Below are 23,552 nucleotides of genomic sequence, written 5' to 3'. Positions count from 1 at the left end.
TTCTTTTTTTGAAAAAATTAATAATTGTTTTGCATATAAATGTTAAGAAATGTGCCAAATGTCCATCAAAATACATTGGACTAAAGCGATGTCTTTGCTCATTCTAAAAAAAGACAAAACATTTAATTTCCTGTATTATGAAATTTAGAAAGAAAATGAGCAAACTTGCCGTCAGATTATTGTTTCAGCAGTGGCTGCACATTCTCTGCTTATGTTTTCATCTTATTCAGAGGTTCATCACTGCAGCAGAAAATCAGTTGGATCTTCAGAGAGCACAATGGCGAGGCTCCTCACAGGTGAATACCATTCACTAATTAATTTTCTAATAATTAGATAGACCAGTGATGTACACACAAAGACAGTCACATAAAGCTATACCAAGATGCCAATTGCAACTTTCTCTATATACAGAGAAAGGAAACTGGGAGCTCATTCATTCATTGTTGAGTTTAGCATGGATTGGAAATTATTCTAAAAACACTATTTTAACCATTTTCAACATTTAACACAACTGTACTTGTTTTTAAAAATATATCAATCAGTCTATTTACATTTTTAAACATTATTATTTGTTTCAAGATTATATTAGGGCCAAGTATGAAAAAACAAAACGAAATACGGACTCGGGGGAGAGGAGTAATATTTAGAGAAAAAAGTTGCTGATTTATGAAATTAAAAAGTAGCAAATCTACGAGAAAAGGTCACAGATTTACAAGATTAAAAAGTACCAAATCTACCAGAATAAAGTCGCAGATTTATGGGATTCGAAGTCGGAAAAATAGTGTTTTGTTTTTCTCTAAATATTACTCCTCTCCCCCGAGTCCGTATTTCGTTTTGTTTTTTCATACTTGGCCCTAATATAATCTTGAAACAAATAATAATGTTTTTCTTTTACACTCCCTGTTTTTTAATCTCATACATCTGCAACATTTCTCTCGAAGATTTGCTACGTTGAATCTCAGAAATCTGTGACTTTATTTTCTCATAGATTTGCTACTTTAATCTCATAAATGTGTGACTTTTTTCTTATCTGTTTATCCTGGATTCACCATTATTTCCTTTCATACTTGCCCCTAATACATCGTTGTTTATCTGTGCTACACTGTTATAATATGTTAAAATATGACACAACTCTAGTATCTAATGAAGTCACACCCTGTATTGAAAGTTGCAGATATAGAATATGAAGAAATATTATATTATTATTATTATATTATTATTTTTTACATTATAACTCTCACCAACAAAGAATTTGAACTGAATCCATCTTAAATGACCAGATTAATAAATATGTCCTTCTTGCAGTGACTTTAATTGTGGTTGGTTGTTGTTTTTAATAATAGGACACTGTTCATTTTATTTTTTTCCTTCCTTGGGAATGAATGAATTTACTCAACATCACATCTTCTCTCTTCCTGTTCCCTCTGTTTGTTTTGCAGCGCTGGGCATTCTGCTCGTTTTGCACATCGGTAAGCATTCGTTTTGTACAGCCACTCGCTAATCTTCACACTGCTGAGATCAAACTTCCGAACAAACATTATCATTGCTGCCCTTCTACTGTCGTCCCTCAGCTTCATCCAGTAAACTGGTGTGCCACATGGCCAACTGGGCCCAGTACAGGCCCAGCAGTGCCAAATTCACCCCAGATAACATCGATCCCTTCCTGTGCACACACATCATCTATACTCTGGCGACCATCAACAGCTTCAACCAGATCAGCACCGTCGAGTGGAATGATGAGCAGCAGTACAGCAGGCTCAACAACCTCAAGAATGTGTGAGTAAATATGTGTTAAATATCCATTTTCAAGCCAAAACAAGACCCTCATTTTCCTCCAGAGAAGTTCTCTTGTATGGAATGGATTATTTAAATTATTATTATTTACAATATCTATGACCAGTATTCACAAAATATTGTGTCGCAGGTCTTTAACAATTAGCAGTAAATCATATAAGAAGCCTTGTAATGAACAGAGGTGCAAACACCAAAAAGCCAAACTGGATGCAAGAAAAGTGTTTACTATCAACTTGTGCATGAAAGAAAGGACATTATTAAAGCAAAATTCAGTCAGAATAACCGCAAAAGACAAGAGAAGTGTGGGGAAATATATATATATATAAATAGATGTGTATAATAAATCCAGTGGTATCGGGTTTCTGTTGGTTGGTGACTGCATCCTTGACTAGCTCTTCTATGATCACTGTACCTTCAGGATTTTGGGATTACATTTTTAAAAGCTCATGATCATTAACGGTTTCTAAAATGTTGAGGGGATTGTGAGGCAGATTGGCAGCAGCAGCCACATCTTAGTCATATTCCCATTACTACAGATATTATTATAGTTACTGTTACTTTTGTGGTTGTTTGCATCTCTGGAAGGGTGTCTCTGTCTGTCTGTCTGTCTGTCTGTCTTTGTGTCTCTTTCTCCCAAACCGGTGTAGACAGATGTCCGTCCTCTATAGAGCTGGGTCTGTTTGACATTCCTGCCTGTTATAGGGAAGGTTTTCGTCCCCACTCTGCACAAGATTGCAGGATAAATGATGTATATTATTATTATTATTATTATTATTATTATTATTATTATTATTATTATTATTATTAATGATAGTGTTACTTGTTGCTGCTCTTGGGAACAATTGTCTCTGTAAATCATGAATAAGTCATGAGTGTGGGCTTTACCTTCTCTATATGTAAAGTGTCCTGAGATAACTTTTGTTATGATTTGGCACTGTAGGAGAATGAGCTTACATGTATTATGGCTACAATAGTTTAGTCGCCGAATTAAATGTGAATTAACTCGACTCGTTACAATTTAGGATTTATTTTACCTCGAAGTAGGGCACCACACCAAAATAAGACAGGATGCTTATTAAACTTTGGTGAAGGTTTAATACCTGTTAGCAACTTAAAGTAATTGATTGTTTAAATTTTATCAGTCTCATCTCAAACGCGTTAATTCGTACCACAGCCTTATCAGGGACCATCAGTTTCTGCATGGGAAGACTCTCACAACAACATAAAGTTATAAACATTTATTTGGTTAACTAACAAGGATAATACAGAATAGTGCAATACTGAATAGATGAGTGACAAAGGGTTAAATGTGGATATAAAAAGTTTAAGACGAGGGTGATTCAGACATACGGGGCTGGTTTATAATATTACTGGCGGACTTAAACTGGCTCTAATTAGCCTGTCAACAGAACTCGGATCAGAACTTAATTACCACCAACGTTTTTAACCAGGAGTTGTAGTAAAAGGCCAACCTTACTTTGCTGTTGATATTACAGTCGCCCGGGCGTCTTACAGGACAGTTGCAAGGTCCGTAGGTCTGAGTCCCGGTGTTTGGCGGACCTGAGTTCTGGTCTGTAGACTGGGTCGACTGCGCAAATGGGTCAGCAGGGCTTGTCAGCTTCCGTCCCGGCTTGGATTCCGGCTCTTCCGATGGCTACAGCTCTTCACGTGACTTGCCTCTGGTTGTTTGGTAGTCAAAAAGAAGTTCTGATCGGTTCTGTGGGGCTGGTATCGCGCAGAATTCAATGCAATTTGCCGGCCGGATAAAATGCAAAGACAGCACGAGGGTTTTACTATACTTATAAAAAGAGAAAAACAGATCGTAGAAAACGTATAAAGTCGCGTGATAAAAATAATTAATAAACGAAAATACTTTTAACAAGAAAACAAAATATAAAGTAACATTTCTTTGCACTTCTGAAACCACATAAACATAATCACAAACAAGTTACAAATAATGCATACACAGTTATACATTTGAAAGAATGTCTTTGAACAGCCAGTTTCAATGAAACAGCAAACTTTAACTGTTTTTCAAACTTTCCAAGTTCTGATTCTTGTCCTTACCACGGGATGTCACTCTGTCTACTGGGCGAGAGACCGACCCTTCAGTTCAAATTGCGATCAGATTTGACATTGATTTAGGATAAAAGGTCCTCCATCCTGAGAGGAGATGTCCTGGAGTTCTGGGTTTTAATTACCCTAGTAGGGGTTGAGGTTGTAAAACTCAGTACAGAGTTATGTCATCAATATAAGTTTGAGTTGTTTAATGATGTGATGATAACATAATGAAGATTGAGTTTGTCTCTCTCTCTGGTGTTAGTAATCCTGCACTGAAGACTCTGCTGTCTGTCGGAGGCACAGTTAATGGAATAAGCCCGTAAGTTCAAATATGACCTCAATCTTCATCCTCCTTCATCCAATCCTCATTTTTCTTGACACACATTCAACTTAGAGGTCAGACACTTCCACTGCCGCTGTATCATCAGGATGGAGGTTGCAGGATTCTTTTTTTATATCTCCGAACAGATTCATCCCCATGGTAGCCAGGCCTGAGACTCGTGCAGCCTTTATCAGGTCGGCCATCAGCTTCCTGCGGACCCATAACTTTGATGGGCTGAACTTGGCCTGGGAATATCCCGGGCACAACGGCAGCCCACCGGAGGACAAGAAGAGGTTCACTCTGCTGATCACGGTTAGCATGGACCTTATATATTTATATATATACTTATTTAGTCTAACAGACGTCTAAGTCTATATCAGTGTTGTATTCCAGTGTTTAATCTGCTATTGAATAAGTGTGGTGCATTTTAACCTGCCTAAAAGACTTTAGTGATGACCTTTTTTTAATTTTGTGAGGGAGGAGAGGAGAAGAGGTGCGGGCTCTGTGTGTTTACTAACAGTTTGTGATACTTCCTATGATTGTTTCTGTCCGGTCCAGGTGGAAGATTTCAATATCCTGGACAAATGGGAAGAATACTTTATTGAGTTTAAAAATGATTGATAGACAGGCTATATAAAGAATGACAGCATCAAGACAAATACCATTTTTGTTGAAAAGTAGGCTACTTTTGTTTTTATTACAAAGAAATAAGTCCTGTCAATAGTCTTGCATGCATAGAAACAAAATAAATAAATACGTTTTACGCAGAATAGGTTGCTGACATTGCTTTAGAATCCTTACACACTGACCCCGGTTCACAGTTGTCCATGGCTGTTAGCTGTGAGGTCCGTTAGCAGCCCGACCATCAAATAGTTATACTGTACCTTATAGTTATATGCTATACGTAAGCCTTTTTCAGATGAAATAAAATAGAATAAAAGCTAGGCTTTTTGAAAAATTAAGCACAACGTATTTATGACTCATTTAATTTTACTTCATAGCCTACCTTTTTTGCAGCAGTGAAGCGTGCAGCGGAACTATTTTCACCAGACGTCATTACCAGAGATAATTTAAATTGTGGGAAACGATTTATAAAAAATGTCAATAAACGGATAATATGCGACAAACATGAAAAAGACAAATGCAATGCAAAGGTTGATAGTAGGCATACACAGTGAACGACTGACCAAAGAAAGCGCTGTTAGATCAGCATTCTTCGAAGTCTTCATTAAAACATGTGTTGTAGTGAGAGCTGGACAGAACCTATCAAATGTGGAGGATCTGAGGTGTTTTTATCCATTCTGCCTACAGGAGCTGTCCAAGGCCTTTGTGGACGAGGCCAGGGAAAACAGGAAGACTCTACTGCTGCTGTCAGCCAATGTTGCTGCTTTCCGTCCAACCATCGACAGAGCCTATGAGGTCAAAAATATTGCAGCGTAAGTTTGATCTCATTGGCCTCGGCGTATGTTATGACCATAGACCATATAAAAGATGGACGTAGCATACCCGTAGGGGTCCGTTCTCTCAACTTGATCCAATCGCCCTCGCCTATGGTAGTCTCCATCTTGTCAGACTGACTCCTTCTCATTTCCTCTTACCAAGAAAGGGCATGTATGTGACGTTGGGGGGAGGGAGATACGCCCATCTGGCTGACGTAGACCTCCCAGGAGAAGTGAGAGCCAGAGGCTAGCTGTCACTAAAGAGACCACACCCCTAATTATTCTATAAACTTTAACCTCCAAAAAAATAAAAACTAACCTGTTACAAAATAATTCACCCCCTTAGTGTTGTCATGGAGATATGACTTAAACAGACGGACTAGAATGTTTTTTCTTGTACCAGGCCTTAAATAGGTTTAATTATGCTGTGAAAACAGCCTGTTTAACATGGGGGTCAAATTATGAAACCTGCCCCTACTGGACACTCAGAACTGCAGTTTTTGGCACTTCTGTATTGGATCAACCAGGAAGTCGCTGTGGTGGGGGCTTGGTTATGAAAAACGGGGGGCTGGACTGTATCTTGCTCAAGGACACCTAGTAGGAACAAAAGAGTTGAACATGAGACGAGTACTCACTGATGGAACTGACTGAGAGATCTTGGACCTGTGCCTAAGAGCTTTGCCTTCACTGTTAAACCAAAGTGTGGCATGTTCTATATACTATCTCCCTTGTAAAACCTTGACAGCTGATCTAAAAAAAAAACTTTTAAAACCAACAGTCACCTTGACTTCATCAATGTCATGACCTATGACTTCCACGGACACTGGGAGGCAGCTACTGGACACAACAGCCCACTGTACCAGAGCGCGGTGGACTCTGGCTCACACATTCATCACAATATCGTAAGACCCACAAAAATGAACATTTGCAAACTACACACACTCTCTGACATAAGTATCTATGCTAGTCTGACTGAATAATTATTGTTACATTTTCCAAAAGCAGTTGATAGGCTTTATCATTGATAAGATCAACATATAGGGTTCACATGCTAAACATAGTGTTCAGGCAACCTTCTTGAACAGATTTGTTTTGCACTACAGGATAGAGGGTCTGATAAAGACTTGAGTAAATATAGATATCAAGTATCCAAAAGAAAGAGTGACATAACCATTCATTTATGACTCATAAGGCATTTGAACGTGGGCCCAATCACTAGTGTCACAATGAAGCTTCATGAAGCATTAGTTGTATTTGCCACTAGATGGAGCTCTTGGTTTAAAGTAAAGAGCTCAATGAATGGTGATTCAGTATGTTTTCAACCCTTTGTTGAACAGAGAGCTCCATCTAGAGGGCTCAGAAAATAATGAAAATGCTTCATGAAGTTTCATTTGGACATCACCACCAATTACACCTTTTAGCTCTCCAACTCCTCATGAAAATATCTATAAACCATTAATATAAATAAAATATTTACCTACTCTTTGTTAGAATGCTTCTGTAAGCCACTGGCTGCTTCTGGAAGCACCGGCTCAGAAGCTGCTGCTGGGTTTTCCCACCTACGGACGAACCTATCGCCTTAGCACCGCTGCTACCGGCTTGGGAGCACCAGCTAACGGCCCTGCAGATGCTGGACCCTACACTCGCACTGCCGGCTTCTGGGCCAACTATGAGGTATTGCACGGCCATATAATGTTCATTGTTCTTCATGCTCACTGATGTAAAAATGACAATCAAAAATCTAAATATTTAAAGTTACTGTACTTAAAATGGATCCAAAATATAGTGTGGACTTAAATTATTTATATAAGATGGTAAATTAACTGAGAGCATCTTCATCCCAAGCCCTGAGTGTGTGTCTGATCTAACTCTGTTTATGCTTCTGTGTTAGATCTGCGACTTCACCCCCAGTGCTAGTGTTGGATGGATCCCTGAACAGGAAGTTCCATATGCCACCTATGGAAGTTCTTGGGTGGGCTTTGATGACATGCGCAGTTATTCTTCTAAGGTAACAAAGAGCTCTATTATTACCTGCACTTAAAGTAACCATTGTGTAGTCTGAACATACTCCCCTTGTTCTAAGGCTCAGATATGACCCAACCTCCCTAAACCCCTAAAATATAGCAGCTCAATTGAATTTTAAATCCCAAATCTATTATGGTGTTATATAGGTCCAGTGGATGACTATACACAGCCTGGGAGGAGCTCATGTGTGGACTCTGGACATGGATGACTTTTCTGGGTCCTTCTGCTCAGCTGGAGCTTATCCTCTCATCAACCACCTCAGGATGTCAATGGGTAACTACTGTAGCCATCTCAGCCCACTGCAATGGCTTTTACTTTTTTATTTAATCAGTTGACTGATCAATAGCAATCCCAGAAACCTGAATACAATGAAAATGGCCTCCTTGTATTTGGTAAGTTTTTAATAAAATGTAGATTTGTGTTTCAGTCTGGGTGCAGTTTGTAGTCAGTTGTTAGAAAAGGTTGTTTTAGCCTGTTTATAACATTTCTTTCTCCTTGCTGATTCTGCAGGCTTCCCCCCAAAGCCCACCACCACCCCAGCCCCCACCACCACCAGGGACCCCGTTGCAGACTTCTGCCGTGGGCGCCCTGATGGCCTTTATGTGAACGTAGCTGATAAGACCACGTACTTCCAGTGCTTCCAGGGAAACACCTACTTGCACCGCTGCCAGCCCGGCCTCATCTACTGGGACTCCTGCAAGTGCTGCGACTGGCCCTGAGCCAAAGACTGATCTCCAAGCACACACCAGGCCCAGAGATGTACACGACAGTCAATTATGTTTCAGTGTTTCAAATCTTGAATAAATTTGTTGTGCTGGGTTACAACAGGAACCAAAAGTAAAGAAAAATTGCTTTGGCAAAATAAAACATATCACTACACAACATGATGAATGATATGCCTGATTTACTTTTTGTTTATATTTTATGAAGATTTTAAAGTGATATGATTACATAAATGCTTCCCTACACTATATCAATTTCTAACTCTCTCCATAGACTTTGTAACAAGGGGTAAACTATGAATGAAGTGAGTCCGCTGGGATGAATGAAATCGATCATAGTGAAGGGTTGTGTTGAGAAACATAACCATTGGTATGTGGCACCCTTTTGCATGAATCGGCACGGACTCTTTGTTTCAAAAACCCAGCACTGACATACTCTGTCTTGTTGTTGGTAAAAAAAGTATTCTTAAATGTCCAACTGATATGGTATTCATAACTTTGTCATTGGAGACTTTCTAAAAAGGTGCAAGTTTGCAACCAGTCTGCACAGTAGGGATCAAGTGGCATCAAATTCCCATCCAACCAATTGCAAGCTGTCAATCAGAAAGCACATTCACTTGTTTGCTGAAGTTAAAGTGTGACACTCACGTCATACGTTCACTGTGCACGGATACTGCAGGTCGGACTAGTCTGCACCAAGCCCCCACCACAGCGACTTCCTGGTTGATCCAATATATATGTAGGTTTCTCATTGACCCCCATGTTAAACAGGCAGTTTTCACAGCATAATTAAACCTATTGAAGGCCTGGTGCAAAAAAACATTCTAGTCTGTATGTTTAGGTCATATCTCCATGACAACACTAAGGGGGTGAATTATTTTGTACCAGTCTAGTTTTTTATTTTATTGGAGGTTAAAGTTTATGAATAATTAGGGGCGCTGCCTCTTGAGTGACAGCTAGCCTCTGACGTCACTTCTCCTCTGAGTTATACGTCAGCCAGATGGACGTATCTCCCTCCCCCCAAAGTCACATAAATGGCCTTTTTTGGTCAGAGGAAATTAGGCATAGTCAAAGTCTGACAAGATGGAGACTACCGTAGGTGAGGACGATTGGCTCAAGTTGAGAGAATGGACCTCGACGGAGAGGCTAGGTCCATTTTTTACACAGTCTATGGTCTGCATACATCTATTTACATTATGCTGGCATTGATATAATGTACATCACATCCCTTTTCATTTTGGTCACACTATGTGCCTACTGAACTAAAGTGCTTCTGAGACATCAACAGACATCATTTTTACAACCATAACAGGTTGTTAAAAGGTCAATAAAATGGCATCGTAGCTTATTTCACGTGTGCAAGGCCACGCCTGTAGCTCTCTGGGTGGCAATGTTGGCCAGTCAGTCAGTTGGTCAACAACTTTTGTCCAGACAGAAATATCTCAACAACTGTTAGACGGGTTTGCTATGACATTTTGCACAGCTCAGAGGATGAATCCTCAAATGTGATGCCATGACCTTTCCTTAAGAGCCATCGGGGAGACTTTTTACACTGTGACACAGACAGCAGGGTTTCTGCCAGTGTATTGGAAGTCCAGTCTATATACCCTGCCAGGTCTTAGCTTAAAGGACTTTTACCAGTTTTGAAAATGACACTGGGATTTTTTCCACCTTGTGAGTCTGTGGTGTGCGTGTGTGTGTGTGTGTGTGTGTGTGTGTGTGTGTGTGTGTGTGTGTGTGTGTGTGTCATCATGGCAAAATGGGGTCCTGGAGACACCTACTGTGGCGGGAACTAACACAGAGACAGTTTTGAGTATTTGTGTGTGTTTATATGTTGAAAAATATTATACTACCTTAAATAAGAGAAAGCCTCACTGGGAAAGATTTATTTAGGGTGTACTTTGACTTTTTAGTTTGGCCAATGTCTCATCCACTAACATGGACGAGACGATCCAGATGCTGTGGCTTTCAGGCTTTCAGTGAACAAAAACTTCATCTCATCTCATCTCATCTTCATTTGTTTATCCGGGGTCGGGTCGCGGGGGCAGCAGCTTTAGCAGGGGACCCCAAACTTCCCTTTCCCGGGCCACATCTAACCAGCTCTAACTGGGGGATCCCAAGGCGTTCCCAGGCCAGCGTGGAGATATAATCTCTCTACCTAGTCCTGGGTCTTCCCCGAGGCCTCCTCCCAGCTGGACGTGCCTGGAACACCTCCCTAGGGAGGCGCCCAGGGGGCATCCTTACTCCGAGTTCCTCACGGATGGCTGAACTTCTCACCCTATCTCTAAGGGAGACTCCAGCCACCCTCCTGAGAAAAACCATTTCGGCCGCTTGTATCCGGACCTCGTTCTTTCGGTCATGACCCAGCTTTCATGACCATAGGTGAGGGTAGGAACGAAGATTGACCGGTAGATCGAGAGCTTTGCCTTCCGGCTCAGCTCTCTTTTTGTCACAACGGTGCGGTAGAGCGACTGCAACACCACCCCAGCCGTTTCACACTCGGCTGCGAACCGATCCAGTGAGTGCTGAAGGTCACTGACCGACGATGCCATCAGGACCACATCATCTGCAAAAAGCAAAGACGAGATCCTCAGCCCACCGAACTGCAACCCCTCCCTACCACGACTACGCCTCGATATCCTGTCCATGAAAATCACAAAGAGGATTGGTGACAAAGCGCACCCCTGGCGGAGGCCAACCCCCACCGGGAACGAATCCAACTTACTGCCGAGGATCCGGACACAGCTCTCGCTTTGGGTGTACAGAGATTGGATGGCCCACAGAAGTGACCCCCTAACCCCATACTCCCGCAGCACCTCCCATAGTATCTCCCAAGGGACCCGGTCATATGCCTTCTCCAGATCCACAAAACACATGTAGACTGGATGAGCATACTCCCAGGCCCCCTCCAGGATCCTTGCGAGAATAAAGAGCTGGTCCGTTGTTCCACGTCCAGGACGGAATCAACATTGTTCCTCTTCAATCCGAGGTTCGACTATAGGACGGACCCTCCTTTCCAGCACCTTGGAGTAGACTTTACCAGGGAGGCTGAGTAGTGTGATACCCCTGTAATTGGCACACACCCTCTGGTCCCCCTTTTTAAACAGAGGAACCACCATCCCGGTCTGCCACTCCCTTGGCACTGTCCCAGACTTCCACGCAATGTTGAAGAGACGTGTCAACCAAGACAGCCCCTCCAAACCCAAAGCTTTCAGCATTTCTGGACGAATCTCATCAACCCCTGGGGCTTTGCCACTGTGGAGTTGTTTGACTACCTCAGTGACTTCCGCCAGGGATATTGACAATGATTCCCCATCAGCCTCCAGCTCTGCCTCTACAAAAGAGGGCGTGTTAGTCGGATTAAGGAGTTCCTCAAAGTGCTCCTTCCACCGCCCGATTACCTCATCGGCTGAGGTCACCAGCGTCCCGTCCTTACTGTAAACAGCTTTGACGGTTCTCCGTTTTCCCCCTCCTGAGATGTCAAATGGTTTTCCAGAAGCACCTTGGTGCCGCCCGAAAGTCCTTCTCCATGACTTCTCCGAACTCCTCCCACACCCGCTGCTTTGCATCTGACACAGCAGAGGCTGCAGCCCTTCTGGCCTGTCGGTACCTTGCAACTGCCTCCGGAGTCTTCCAAGATAACATATCCCGGAAGGCCTCCTTCTTCAGTCGGACAGCTTCACTGACCACCGGTGTCCACCACGGTGTTCGAGGGTTACCGCCCCTTGAGGCACCTAAGACCTTGAGGCCACAGCTCACCGCTGCAGCTTCAGCAATGGAAGCGTTGAACATTGCCCACTCCGGTTCAATGCCCCCAACCTCCACAGGGATGCCAGAAAAGCTCCGCCGGAGGTGTGAGTTGAAGATCTCTGGACAGGGGCCTCCTCCAGACGTTCCCAGTTCACCCGCACTACACGTTTGGGTTTACCTGGTCTGTCCAGAATCTTCCCCCATCCTCTGATCCAACTCAACACCAGATGGTGATCAGTTGACAGCTCTGCCGCTCTCTTCACTCGAGTGTCCAAAACATACGGCCTCAGATCAGATGATACGATTACAAAATCGATCATCGACCTTTGGCCTAGGGTGCTCTGGTACCACGTACACTTATGAGCATCCTTATGTTCGAACATGGTGTTAGTTATAGATAATCCGTGACTAGCACAGAAGTCTAATAACTGATGACCACTCAGATTTAGATCAGGGAGGCCGTTCCTCCCAATCACGCCTCTCCAGGTGTCTCCACCATTGCCCATGTGAGCGTTGAAGTCTCCCAGCAGAACTATGGAGTCCCCTACCGGAGCCCCATGCAGGACTCCATTCAGGGTCTCCAAGAAGGCCGAATACTCTGAACTGCTGTTCGGTGCATATGCACAAACAACAGTCAGAGTTTTCCCCCCTACCACCTGCAGGCGTAAGGCGGCGACCCTATCGTCCAGCGGGGTGAACTCCAACACCGCGGCGCTCAGCCAGGGGTTCGGGGAGCTTCTGCTGCCCTTGTCTGGTCCGTCGAGGCCCCCCACCTTCACTGCCACCTGTGCAGCAGCGCACCCGGCCCAAGTGGTTCCTCCTGCGAGTGGTGGGCCCACAGGATGGAGAGGAAGGAGGTGTCACGTCACTTTTTCGGGCTTGCCGGCGAGCCCTCCGTCTGGACCTGGCTCCAGACGGGGTCCCCAGGCTTCCTCCGGGCAGGGTCTCTCTTCCTCTTTGTTGTTTGTCCATTGAGTCTTTGTGAACCATTCTTAGTCCAGCCCCTCGCCTGAGACCACTTTGCCATTGGAGACCCTACCAGGAGCACTAGGCTCCAGACAACACAGCCCTCAGGTTCACAGGGACACACAAACCTCTCCACCACGATAAGGTGATGGTTCCCGGAGAGGTGAAAAAAAATTTTTTTTCAAAAATTGTGAACCATCGCAACTGCAAGAGGTCATACATGTGCAGAAAATATATGAGGCTGATGGGTACTGATGTACGTGAGACTAGCTGCAGTGAGACATGCAGACAAGCACACGCACACACATACAGATAAGATGCCCAGGTCTAAACCCCATAGAGTATCCCTGGAAAATCCTTGGCAACAAAGTAATGTTTAAGAAACCTACTATAGTTACTGAACTGTGGAAGAGACTGAAGGAGAATGGACCAAGATAAAACCAGGGCAGTGTGAGAAACTCTGTCCCATAGAACCCCAGAGACAATGAGCGTCCAATGGGCGTGACAAAGTCCAGCATTTATCCAATGAGCGTCCAGTTTGGCTGCAGTGGAAAAACTCGCTCAGCTTCCCCACTGAAGTCAGTAGAGGCTGAGTGTCCGTCTGTGTAAAGCGCTGTGTGGATGAATGAGAAGGAAGTTGCTCCAGTTACCTGTGATAAGTAGCTGATTCAGAACAAAAGATTTAGGCTTTCTTGTGCGTATTTAGTCAATGAAATGTACACACAGCAGTTCATTTTTCACCACTTTTTTTTTTTGTTACGTTTTAGGGGAAGCTGAGCTTCCCTTGCAGTCTTAGAGCAATCACCACTGATTTCCCTCTCAGCCATCAGAGAGAGGTTGGGCATTCACAGTCTGTGATTTCATGGGACTCCAGTAGGGGACATAGTTCTGCTGGGAGACTTAAACGCCCACGTGGGCAATGATGGAGACACCTGGAGAGACGTGATTGGGAGGAACGGCCTCCCTGATCTAAATTCGAGCGGTCATCTGTTATTAAACTTCTGTGCTAGTCATTGATTGTCTATAACTCACACCATGTTCGAACGTAAGGATGCTCATAAGTGTACGTGGTACCAGAGCACCTTAGGCAAAAGGTTGGTGATCGATTTAGTGATCGCATCATCTGATCTGAGGCCGTATGTTTTGGACACTCGCGTGAAGAGAGGGGCAGAGCTGTCAACTGATCACCATCTGGTGATGAGTTGGGTCAGAGGATGGGGAAAGATTTTGGACGGACTAGGTAAGCCCAAACGAGTGGTGCGGATGAACTGGGAACGTCTGTAGGAGGCCCCTGTCCGAGAGATCTTCAACTAAAACCTTTTCTGGCTTCCCTGTGGAGGTTGGAGGTAACACTTGAACACCGTGGTGGACACCAGTTGTCAGGGAAGCTGTCCGACTGAAGAAGGAGGCCTTCCGGGATATGTTATCCCAGAAGACTCCGGAGGGAGTTGCAAGGTACCGACGGACCAGAAGGGCTGCAGCCTCTGCTGTGTCAGAGGCAAAGCAGAGGGTGTGGGAGGAGTTTGGAGAAGTCATGGAGAAGGACTTTCGGGCGGCACCAGGGATTGATGAGATTCGTCCAGAAATGCTGAAAGCTTTGGGTTTGGAGGGGCTGACTTGGTTGACACATCTCTTCAACATTGCGTGGAAGTCTGGGACAGTGCCAAGGGAGTGGCAGACCGGGTGGTGGTTCCCCTATTTAAAAAGGGGGACCAGAGGGTGTGTGCCAATTACAAGGGTATCATACTACTCCTCCCTGGTTAAGTCTACTCCAAGGTGCTGGAAAGGAGGGTCCGTCCTATAGTCGAACCTCAGATTGAAGAGGAACAATGCAGTTTCCGTTCTGGACATGGGACAACGGACCAGCTTTTCACTCTCGCAAGGATCCTGGAGGGGGCCTGGGAGTATGCCCATCCAGTCCACATGAGTTTTGTGGATCTGGAGAAGGCATATGACCGGGTCCCCCGGGAGATACTGTGGGAGGTCCTGTGGGAGTATGGAGTGAGGGGGTCACTTCTGTGGGCCATCCAATCTCTGTGCACCCATAGCGAGAGCTGTGTCCGTATCCTCGGCAGTAAGTCGGATTTGTTCCCGGTGCGGGTTGGCCTCCGCCAGGGGTGCGCTTTGTCACCAATCCTGTTCATGATTTTCATGGCCAGGATATCGAGGCGTAGCTGTGGTGGGGAGGGGTTGCAGTTCAGTGGGCTGAGGATCTCGTCTCTGCTTTTTGCAGATGATGTGGTCCTGATGGCATCGTCGGTCAGTGACCTTCAGCACTCACTGGATTGGTTCGCAGCCGAGTGTGAAACGGCTGGGATGAGGATCAGCACCTCTAAATCTGAGGCCATGGCTCTCAGCAGGAAACCGGTGGATTGCTTACTCCAGGTAGGGAATGAGTCCTTACCCCAAGTAAAGGAGTTCAAGTACCTCGGGATCTTGTTCACAAGTGGGGGGACGATGGAGCGTGAGTTTAGCCGGAGAATCGGAGCAGCAAGGGGGGTTTTGCAGTCGCTCTACCACACCGTTGTGACGAAAAGAGAGCTGAGCTGGAGGGCAAAACTCTCGATCTTCGTTCCTACCCTCACCTATGGTCATGAAAGCTGGGTCATGCCCGAAAGAACGAGGGGTACAAGCGGCTGAAATGGGTTATCTCAGGAGGGTGGCTTGAGTCTCCCTTAGAGATAGGGTGAGAAGTTCAGCCATCCGTGATGAACTCGGAGTAGAGCCGCTGCTCCTTTACAATGAAAGGAGCCAGTTGAGGTGGTTCTGGCATCTAGTAAGGATGCCCCCTAGGTGCCTCCCTGAGGCCTCCGTGGCCCAGGACTAGGTGGAGAGATTATATATCCACACTGGCCTGGGAACGCCTCGGGATCCCCGAGTTAGAGCTGGATAATGTGGCCCGGGAAAGGGAAGTTTGGGGTCCACTGCTAGAGCTGCTGCCTCCGCGACCTGACCCCGGATAAGCGGTTGAAGATGAGATGAGATGAGATGAGATGAAGGACACAAATTAATTTAATTTAAGTCCCTCATTCAAGTCCACGTAAAAAACAAGTGCATGAGAGGACAGGAGTATAAGAAGACTCTCAATGGGGAATCAATTCAACTATGCAGCTGGAGTTGGTCTCTAGTTCAGTGCTGAACAGGACAGGGATCTGTCTCTGCACACAGTGTCTCGTTGTATAAGACTTATTGGACTGAAAGCCCACTCTGCAGTCACCAAACCTCTCATCTGCAGAAAGAATTAAAAGGCTAAACTTGTCTTTGCTGAGGAGCATGTTGTGTGGACAGAGGAGAACTGGTCCAGACAGCACTTCAGTGACGAGAAGACGTTCAATTCATTTGGGTCTGATGTGAAACATTATGTTGGGCGTAGGACTGGGAAAAGGCTGAACCCAAAGTGTGTGAAGAAGTCAGTTACATTTGGAGGAGATAGTGTCATGGTTTGGGGGATGTTTTCTGCAGCAAGAGTTGGGCCTCCTGTACAGCTACATGGCAGGGTGAATGCAAATGTTCATGTGAACCTCCTTCAGCAACATGCCTTCACTGCAGTTGTCTTCAATCAGCTGCAGTTTTCATGGAAGACAAAGCCCCCTGTCACACTGTAAAACAGGTGAAGCAGTTCCTTGAAGCTAAAAATATTGAAACAATGAAATGACCAGCCCAGAGTCCAGATCTAAACCCCATAGAGAACCTCTGGAAAATCCTTAGCAACAAAGTGTAGCCGCCAGAGGAGGGCGGGTTATAAATTAGGACATGCATATTAAAGGATGCCCTAATCAGGCAGATGGATTGCTGTCTGTCTGGAGTCTCACCAGCTAATTTGCTGCAGGCTGGTGAGGAGCATTGTGAGGGCACTGCCGATTCTGTTAGGAGCTGTTCCGGGAGGTATGTTTATGTCTATGAATAAAAAGAGTGTCCACTGTTCACTCAGCAAGTTGTGTGTATGTGTGCATATGTTAATGCTGACCATATTGCATGTTTGTTGCCACTAAAACAGTTACAGGAGGGAAGCGAGCTAATGAGTGTTGGGCAGATCAGTGTGTGCACCCTGTGACAGTCGTATGGTATGTGTTGCTTGCATTGTAGTTTGTGTTTTGGTATTATAAGTTGTTTTATAGCTTGTATGTTGCACTGCTGGCTTGCTATATGTTGTTGGTGAATAGTATTTGTTTTGATTGTAGGTGCATGAGGAGCAGCGGTGTATGGCCTGACTGCTGTTCCTTTTCCTCTTCGTATTTGTTTGTTTGGTTGATGTGTTCAGTTGAGCAGCTATCGCTGAGCGGGATTGCACTCCTTTGTTTGGCCTTTGTGAAAGAAGTCCTCAGTGTTTCTCAAATCATGTCTTTACTAAATACTGCATGCATACAGGCGAGACATCCTAACCAACCGCCGGGTCTCCAACAATCTCTGCCTGTCTCCCAGTCACTTCAACATTTATAGGGTTACATCAAAAGATCCTTACAGGACAGGACATCAAAGTAACCAAAACACACTACCCAATGTTTATGACCCCAGTGGATGTTATCAGTGTTTTACGACCACCAAATGTCACCATTTGCAACCCATGTGACTCCTATCCACAATCCACCCCAGCAGTCATTCAGAGCTTGAATATTATGTTAATCAACATACAGGGATTTACATCATAGATAAAGAAAGAGTTACAAAAAAAGTTAGTTCAATCTTTGGTTATTTCTCACACCTTGTGTTAAGATAACACGGAGCAGAGCTGTTCAGCTGAGCCGTGATTTATTTTGTTTGTTTTGACCACTCTCCCACCTATTGAGCAGGTTAAGCAATCAGCTCAAAGTCTCCTAGGGTGCTCAGCCTGCCTTAAACCGAGGGACTTAGGGGTTTGCTGTGTACACCGGCAGGAGTTGTATTTTGAGTGTGTGCAGTGGTTATGGTTGCTCTGTAGAGGTGTTGTGTTATAGTTACTGCCAGGTGCGTGTGTAGAATTATTAATCATTGTTTTGCTTATCCCCTCACTCCCCCGCAGTAAACCCGAGGGAGCCAGGCCGGCGTGTGAACCTGATCTTTAGGGAAGATGTTTTAGTCATTGTTGCTTGCAACAATTACTTTACATGTGCCAATAAATAAATAAATAGATTTTAGCCTAACTTTTGTATGAATAATGAAACACGTGCTGTTTTAAACGTTATACTGGAGTTCTGTCTCATTCTACGCACCGAGGGTTACAAAAGTAATGTCTAAGAAACCCACCACAGTTACTGAACTGTGGAAGAGACTGAAGAAGAATGGACCAAGATCAAACCAGAGCAGTGTGTCCTGTGGGTGCAGATGTGCTGACGTCATTCAAAACAAGGGCCTTTACATTTCCTATTAATTTTTGAATCCTTTAGCTCTTAGAAAACAGTGTTGAAATCTACTCTTCTGACAAAATGGTTAACCAGCGATCTTTCAAATGGAGGACTACCCACTCTATCACTGAGCCACAGCCGCCCCCTACTGTTCTCTAATTTTGATCACTATCTTTTTCACAAAAAAAAAAGGTTTTTGTTGAAGTGCCTTTGTTGTTGAAAAAATGGTAGGACAGCAGTGGTACAGCCACAGTAGACATTCTATCAAATTATGAACAAAAATAACAGTATTTCAGAATAAATCAAGTATTTATTAATTATTCTCTAATTTTGATCTCTACTATATATATATTCCTTAAATCGTTTCGCAATTAAACTGTTGGACTATTTGCTCACACAGTTCTTCATAAAGTGGTGAATCTTGCTGCAGTCAAACTTTTCCAAACCTGCAGGGTGTCAAACTCCAATTTGAACCACCCCAAATAACATTTTGTTTCTATCTGCATTATCTTCAACAAATTGATAGACTTATCCGTATACAACATGTGTAGGGTAAGGTAAGAACATTGTTTTGTTATTTTTAATTATTTGTAAAACAAATAAACAAATCTTTGATCCGTCATAATAATTTATTCTGATGGAACATACACATTTTCTATTTCACCTTTCACTTCTAATTTACAAGCTGTTTTCTAAACATAATAATGTCTCAGCTGATTATATTAAAAAAGGACAAAAACAGTCCACCTAGTTAAGACTTAAGGCCACACACAGCACTTGCAGTTGTCTTCGAAGACAGTGCCAACTCCACACATCCTCAGATAGGTTCGACCACCTGCACACACATAGAAGCTGGTGTTGTCAGCCGGATTGGCGTGTATGCCATCAGCCTTGTCTTTGCAGAAGCCACGTCCTGGGATAGGGATGGTGGTCTTGGTGGACGGAGCATTGGTGGTACCACTGGGTCTGGGGGTTGTTGTGAAGGCTGGTGCAGCAGTGGTAACAACAGGTCTGGGGGTTGTGAAAGTGTCCGACGCTGTGGTAGTAACAGCAGGTTTCTTGGTTGTGGTGGATGGAAGTGGAGGAATCTCTGGGAGGGGTGGAAGAAACACAAATGCATTATACCTAAAGGTCCAACTTGTAAGAATAAGACTTGTATAAAGAGTACCACTGTGGTTCCGAAAACATTCCAAGAACTTAACGCTGCAAATGATAACTTCACTATTGTTTTCTTACTTTGACAAGCTGAAAACATATTGGTTCATTAATAAGAAGCAAGACTTACCAACATCGATGAGTTTGCGCAGATGGGACAGGAGAGGATGTTTTCCCTGTCCACAGAACTCTCCTTTAAAGTCATCCAGATCCAAGGCCCACACAAAGGCACCACCATACTTCATGTCCTTCATGTACTGGACCTGTGGATTGAACATGAAGATGAATCAAGGAGAAAGTAAGGATTTATTTATCTATCTCTTGAATTAAACCCTGAAGACCAACCCTGAATCTGTAATCCCTGTGTTTTGACTTGCCACCTACAGTACCTTGATTTCATAGCTCTCCCTGGTGTCAAATCCCACCCATTCGTCGTTCTTGGCGGCATAGGGAACTTTCTGGTCATCAATCCACTGAATGGTGGTGCCTTTCAGGAAGGTGCAGACCTGAAAGGCCATATTAAAGAAATGCCATTGGATTGTTCAATGGGCAATCCATTGTACTCATGTTATTTTGCTTTTTATTTTCTTCAGACTTTACCTCATAGTAGGCCCAGAATCCAGCTTCACGTGTAAAAGGTCCAGCTGATGCAGCACCACTAGCTGGGGCTCCAACGCCAGTGTTTGATGATGTCAGACGGAAGGTACGACCATAAGCAGCAAATCCCAACATTAGCTTCTCCACTGGGGTGCCTTTGTCTCTCCAGTATTTCATGGCAAAGTCCTGAAATAGAAATGGATGGATGAATGACGCAAACACAAGGCCTGGATTTCTTCATTCATACAGTAGCAACGGCAGTGAAAGGGGTATTCTAGGGATTTCTTTTTGCACTTCCATACAGGTGGGGTCTTGTGAAAGCTGAAGCGGCAGAGGCCGTTGATATCCTTTTAAGTATCAAGCCTCAAAAGTGATGGATCCTCCATCTGACATAATGCAACCAATAATTGATACACCAAACTCTACCAGCTTTTTGTATATGTCTCCAATCTCAAACTGAGATACCCTGATGACATCACTATGACATCAGCTGTATTATTAAATCAGACTTGACACTTGACAGTTTTAAATCATACTCCCCAGAGATGGAGACTCGAATTTCCGACTTTGATGTGAGTAGCACTTTAGTCAAACACAAATGGGATTTGAGCCTCAACTTGGACTTGAGATTTAGGACTCAATCTTTTAATTTTCGTACTTTTTAGTGCATTAAGATCACAAACAGAATGTCATTCTTTCCCACCATGTGTTATTTTATGCATCTGATGGGAGAGCGGCCAAACTCCAAAGATGACATCATGTGATCCAAATGAAGCTTCATGAAGCATTAGTTGTATTTGTTGAGTCCACTAGACGGAGCAAGAAAATATTTAAAAGGCTTCATGAAGTTTCATTTCGACATCAATAGTGAACATATCACCTGCTGCTGCTGTACCATTTGTCATATTGTTTGGCTTTAATAACTTCATGCAAAGTCTTAAAAAGAGTCCCTGAATGCATTATTATTTATTATTATTAATCTTTAGCTAACAGTATAAGTTCACTGACATTAAGGGTTGAGTCTTCTGGCCAAGATAAACAGCAGCACAACTAACAACGTTTCTGACAAACACAATGAGATGAGAACAGGGGCTGAAGTTTCAGGTGTGTCTATAATTAGTTCCATGCAAAGGGAGCAGCAGACTTTGTTTATTTACAGAAGATTATAATTAGTTGGGACCTTGTGTAATTATACAATACGGTTGCACTCCAATTCTATATTATTATTTATCAAAACCACAAGAGACTTGATTAGGACTTGCAAAAAGTGACTTGCAGATGGTTGATTTACCAGGGTATTGGACCAACCTAATGTATTCTCGTGTCATTTGCGGTATCATAATATCATCCACTAATTTGGGGCTCCACAGACACCACTATATTTCTTACAGTGTTGAAGTAGATGAGGTCACCACTGTCATGTGAGCCGCGGTACAATGGGCTGTTGTGTCCAGTAGCTCGCTCCCAAGCTCCATGAAAGTCATAGGTCATCACATTGATGAAGTCCAGATGCCTGAAATGTAAATTGAATACTGATTAAGACGAGCGTCTTAGCCATCTTATCACCAAAAATTAAAAAAATGAATTTCCAAGAAAATCTGCAGTACTTGGCAATCTCAGCAATCTCATATCCAGCATCGATGGTTCCCTTTCCAGCAGACACTGCAGCAGTCAGCATGAGCTGAGGTTTCCCAGTGGACTTGGCCTCAGCTGCGTAAGCAGCAACAAGCTCCTGCAAATAAAAAAATAAGAAACTTTCGAAAATATGGTTATCATTGCAATATGTAAGTTCCCTTTGGAGTTCATGACGCACCTTGCAGAGCAGACTGAACCTCATCTTGTCTACTGGGGGACTACCACGAGATCCAGGGTACTCCCAGTCCAGATCTAGACCATCAAATCCATGAGTCCTCAGGAATTTGATAGAAGACTGGATGAATGTCTGACGGTTGACTGGAGTGGACACCATGATGGAGAACCTGAGGAAATGTGTTTAATGTTAAATATGACTTCATTGAAATGCATTAGAGCTATTTATCATGAATCTGACATATCTCATGATTCTAGTTTTGACTAAATCTACACCATATCCTCCTTGTCTGATAATTACTATGATTTCATTATTCAGTGTTTAGGATGTTTTTGGATGAGAATAAATTTGATAAGCAAAGCAGAGACACTCACTGAGTTGAGCCAAAGTTCCATCCACCAACAGCCAGTAAGGTCTTCAGACTTGGGTTCCTTTAAATGCGAGTTGAGTTAACAAAGGCCTAATATTATACAGTGTTTGTTTGTTCATAAAAAAATATACTGGGATTTCAAATTTTAATTTTGGTCATTCACACAGATTGCTGTAGCAGGGTAGAATATGTCATATGTGAAACAAGAAGTTCTTACTTGCTCTTCAGGCCATTGAAGCTCTTGTACAGGGTCTCGTCATTCCATTCATAGGTAACCAACTCGTTCTTGTTGTTGATGATGGAGAACGCATAAATCAGATGGGTGCAAAGGAAGGGATCCACGTTTTGGGGTGTGTATTTACCAGTCCCAGGTCTGTACTGGGACCAGTTGGTGAAATAGCACACCATCTGAGAGGCAGTTGCTGGAGATCAGTGAAATCAAATCTGTGGTCAGCATTGCACCTCAATCTCTTTTTTCAGACAGATTTTACTATAGCGCAGCCAGTGTCAATACAAACTTCAAAGTGTAGTTGTATAACCATGTCAGAAGATTTACTCAGGTGTAACTTACCCAGCTGGCACATCACCAGGCACAAACCTAGGTAGAAAATAGAGAATGGGTAGCATACATACATAAGGCTTATTGTGTCATGTTATCAAGGCACAAAGGGGATGAAAAGCACTGAGGCCTGATGACTTTTTACCTGCGAGGATCGTGAGCTTGGTCATCTTGATTTAAAAGCTCACAACTTGATCTTCTTTTTCTTCTAGTATAATTAAACAGATTTGTCAAGAACAATACAAAACAAAGACAAACAACATGAATACGATGTGATTGCATATTCTTTGTCATTATTAAGATGATTTGACTGTAAAACGTATCTAAATCCTTTAACTCAAAGCATATGGTCTTTAAACAATTTTAAGTTGGTGCACACTGACTCCACTAATGAGAACCAAACTATTTGGAGCTTTCTTTATTTGTGTGAATTAAACAATATGATTCAAAGTTAAATTAGTTACCCTTAAGAATTAATACATGACTGTAACTTATAACTGTTGTTTCAGCAACAGCATAAATTACACCTGCACATAATGTTCTCAAAACAACATTTCACCTAAGAAACATGTCAGTGATTACCAATGACAACTTCAGTGTGGAGACTTTCAGTGCATTTTCCTGTGACAGCAAACACAACTGCAGTACCTTCTCCCAACTT

At 43.4% G+C, this 23,552-nt stretch overlaps 2 protein-coding genes across 2 annotated transcripts; one reads left to right on the top strand and one right to left on the bottom strand.

Moving 5' to 3' along the window:
- Window positions 1-277: 277 nt before the first annotated feature.
- chia.1 (chitinase, acidic.1) lies at window positions 278-8,360 on the top strand (the record flags this gene model as incomplete). The annotated part of the gene is made up of 11 exons (XM_083939119.1): window positions 278-296; window positions 1,440-1,469; window positions 1,572-1,776; window positions 4,118-4,174; window positions 4,324-4,489; window positions 5,489-5,613; window positions 6,395-6,518; window positions 7,108-7,290; window positions 7,508-7,624; window positions 7,788-7,914; window positions 8,152-8,360. The coding sequence occupies 11 exons, from the start codon at window positions 278-280 to the stop codon at window positions 8,358-8,360; spliced, it is 1,362 nt and encodes a 453-aa protein (XP_083795245.1).
- A 10,798-nt stretch (window positions 8,361-19,158) lies between these two features.
- LOC310965376 (chitinase-3-like protein 1) lies at window positions 19,159-23,061 on the bottom strand (the record flags this gene model as incomplete). The annotated part of the gene is made up of 11 exons (XM_083938934.1): window positions 19,159-19,490; window positions 19,686-19,818; window positions 19,945-20,061; window positions 20,156-20,338; window positions 21,542-21,665; window positions 21,760-21,884; window positions 21,966-22,131; window positions 22,337-22,393; window positions 22,550-22,754; window positions 22,904-22,930; window positions 23,037-23,061. 11 exons carry the CDS (start codon window positions 23,059-23,061, stop codon window positions 19,159-19,161), a joined length of 1,494 nt encoding a protein of 497 aa, XP_083795060.1.
- Window positions 23,062-23,552: the final 491 nt, after the last annotated feature.

The sequence above is a fragment of the Echiichthys vipera genome, assembly GCF_963691815.1.
Source record: "Echiichthys vipera genome assembly, chromosome: X".
In the NCBI taxonomy this organism is placed as follows: domain Eukaryota; kingdom Metazoa; phylum Chordata; class Actinopteri; order Perciformes; family Trachinidae; genus Echiichthys; species Echiichthys vipera.
Note: the sequence above shows the minus strand (reverse complement) of the source record. Positions and strands in the feature narration are given on the sequence as shown.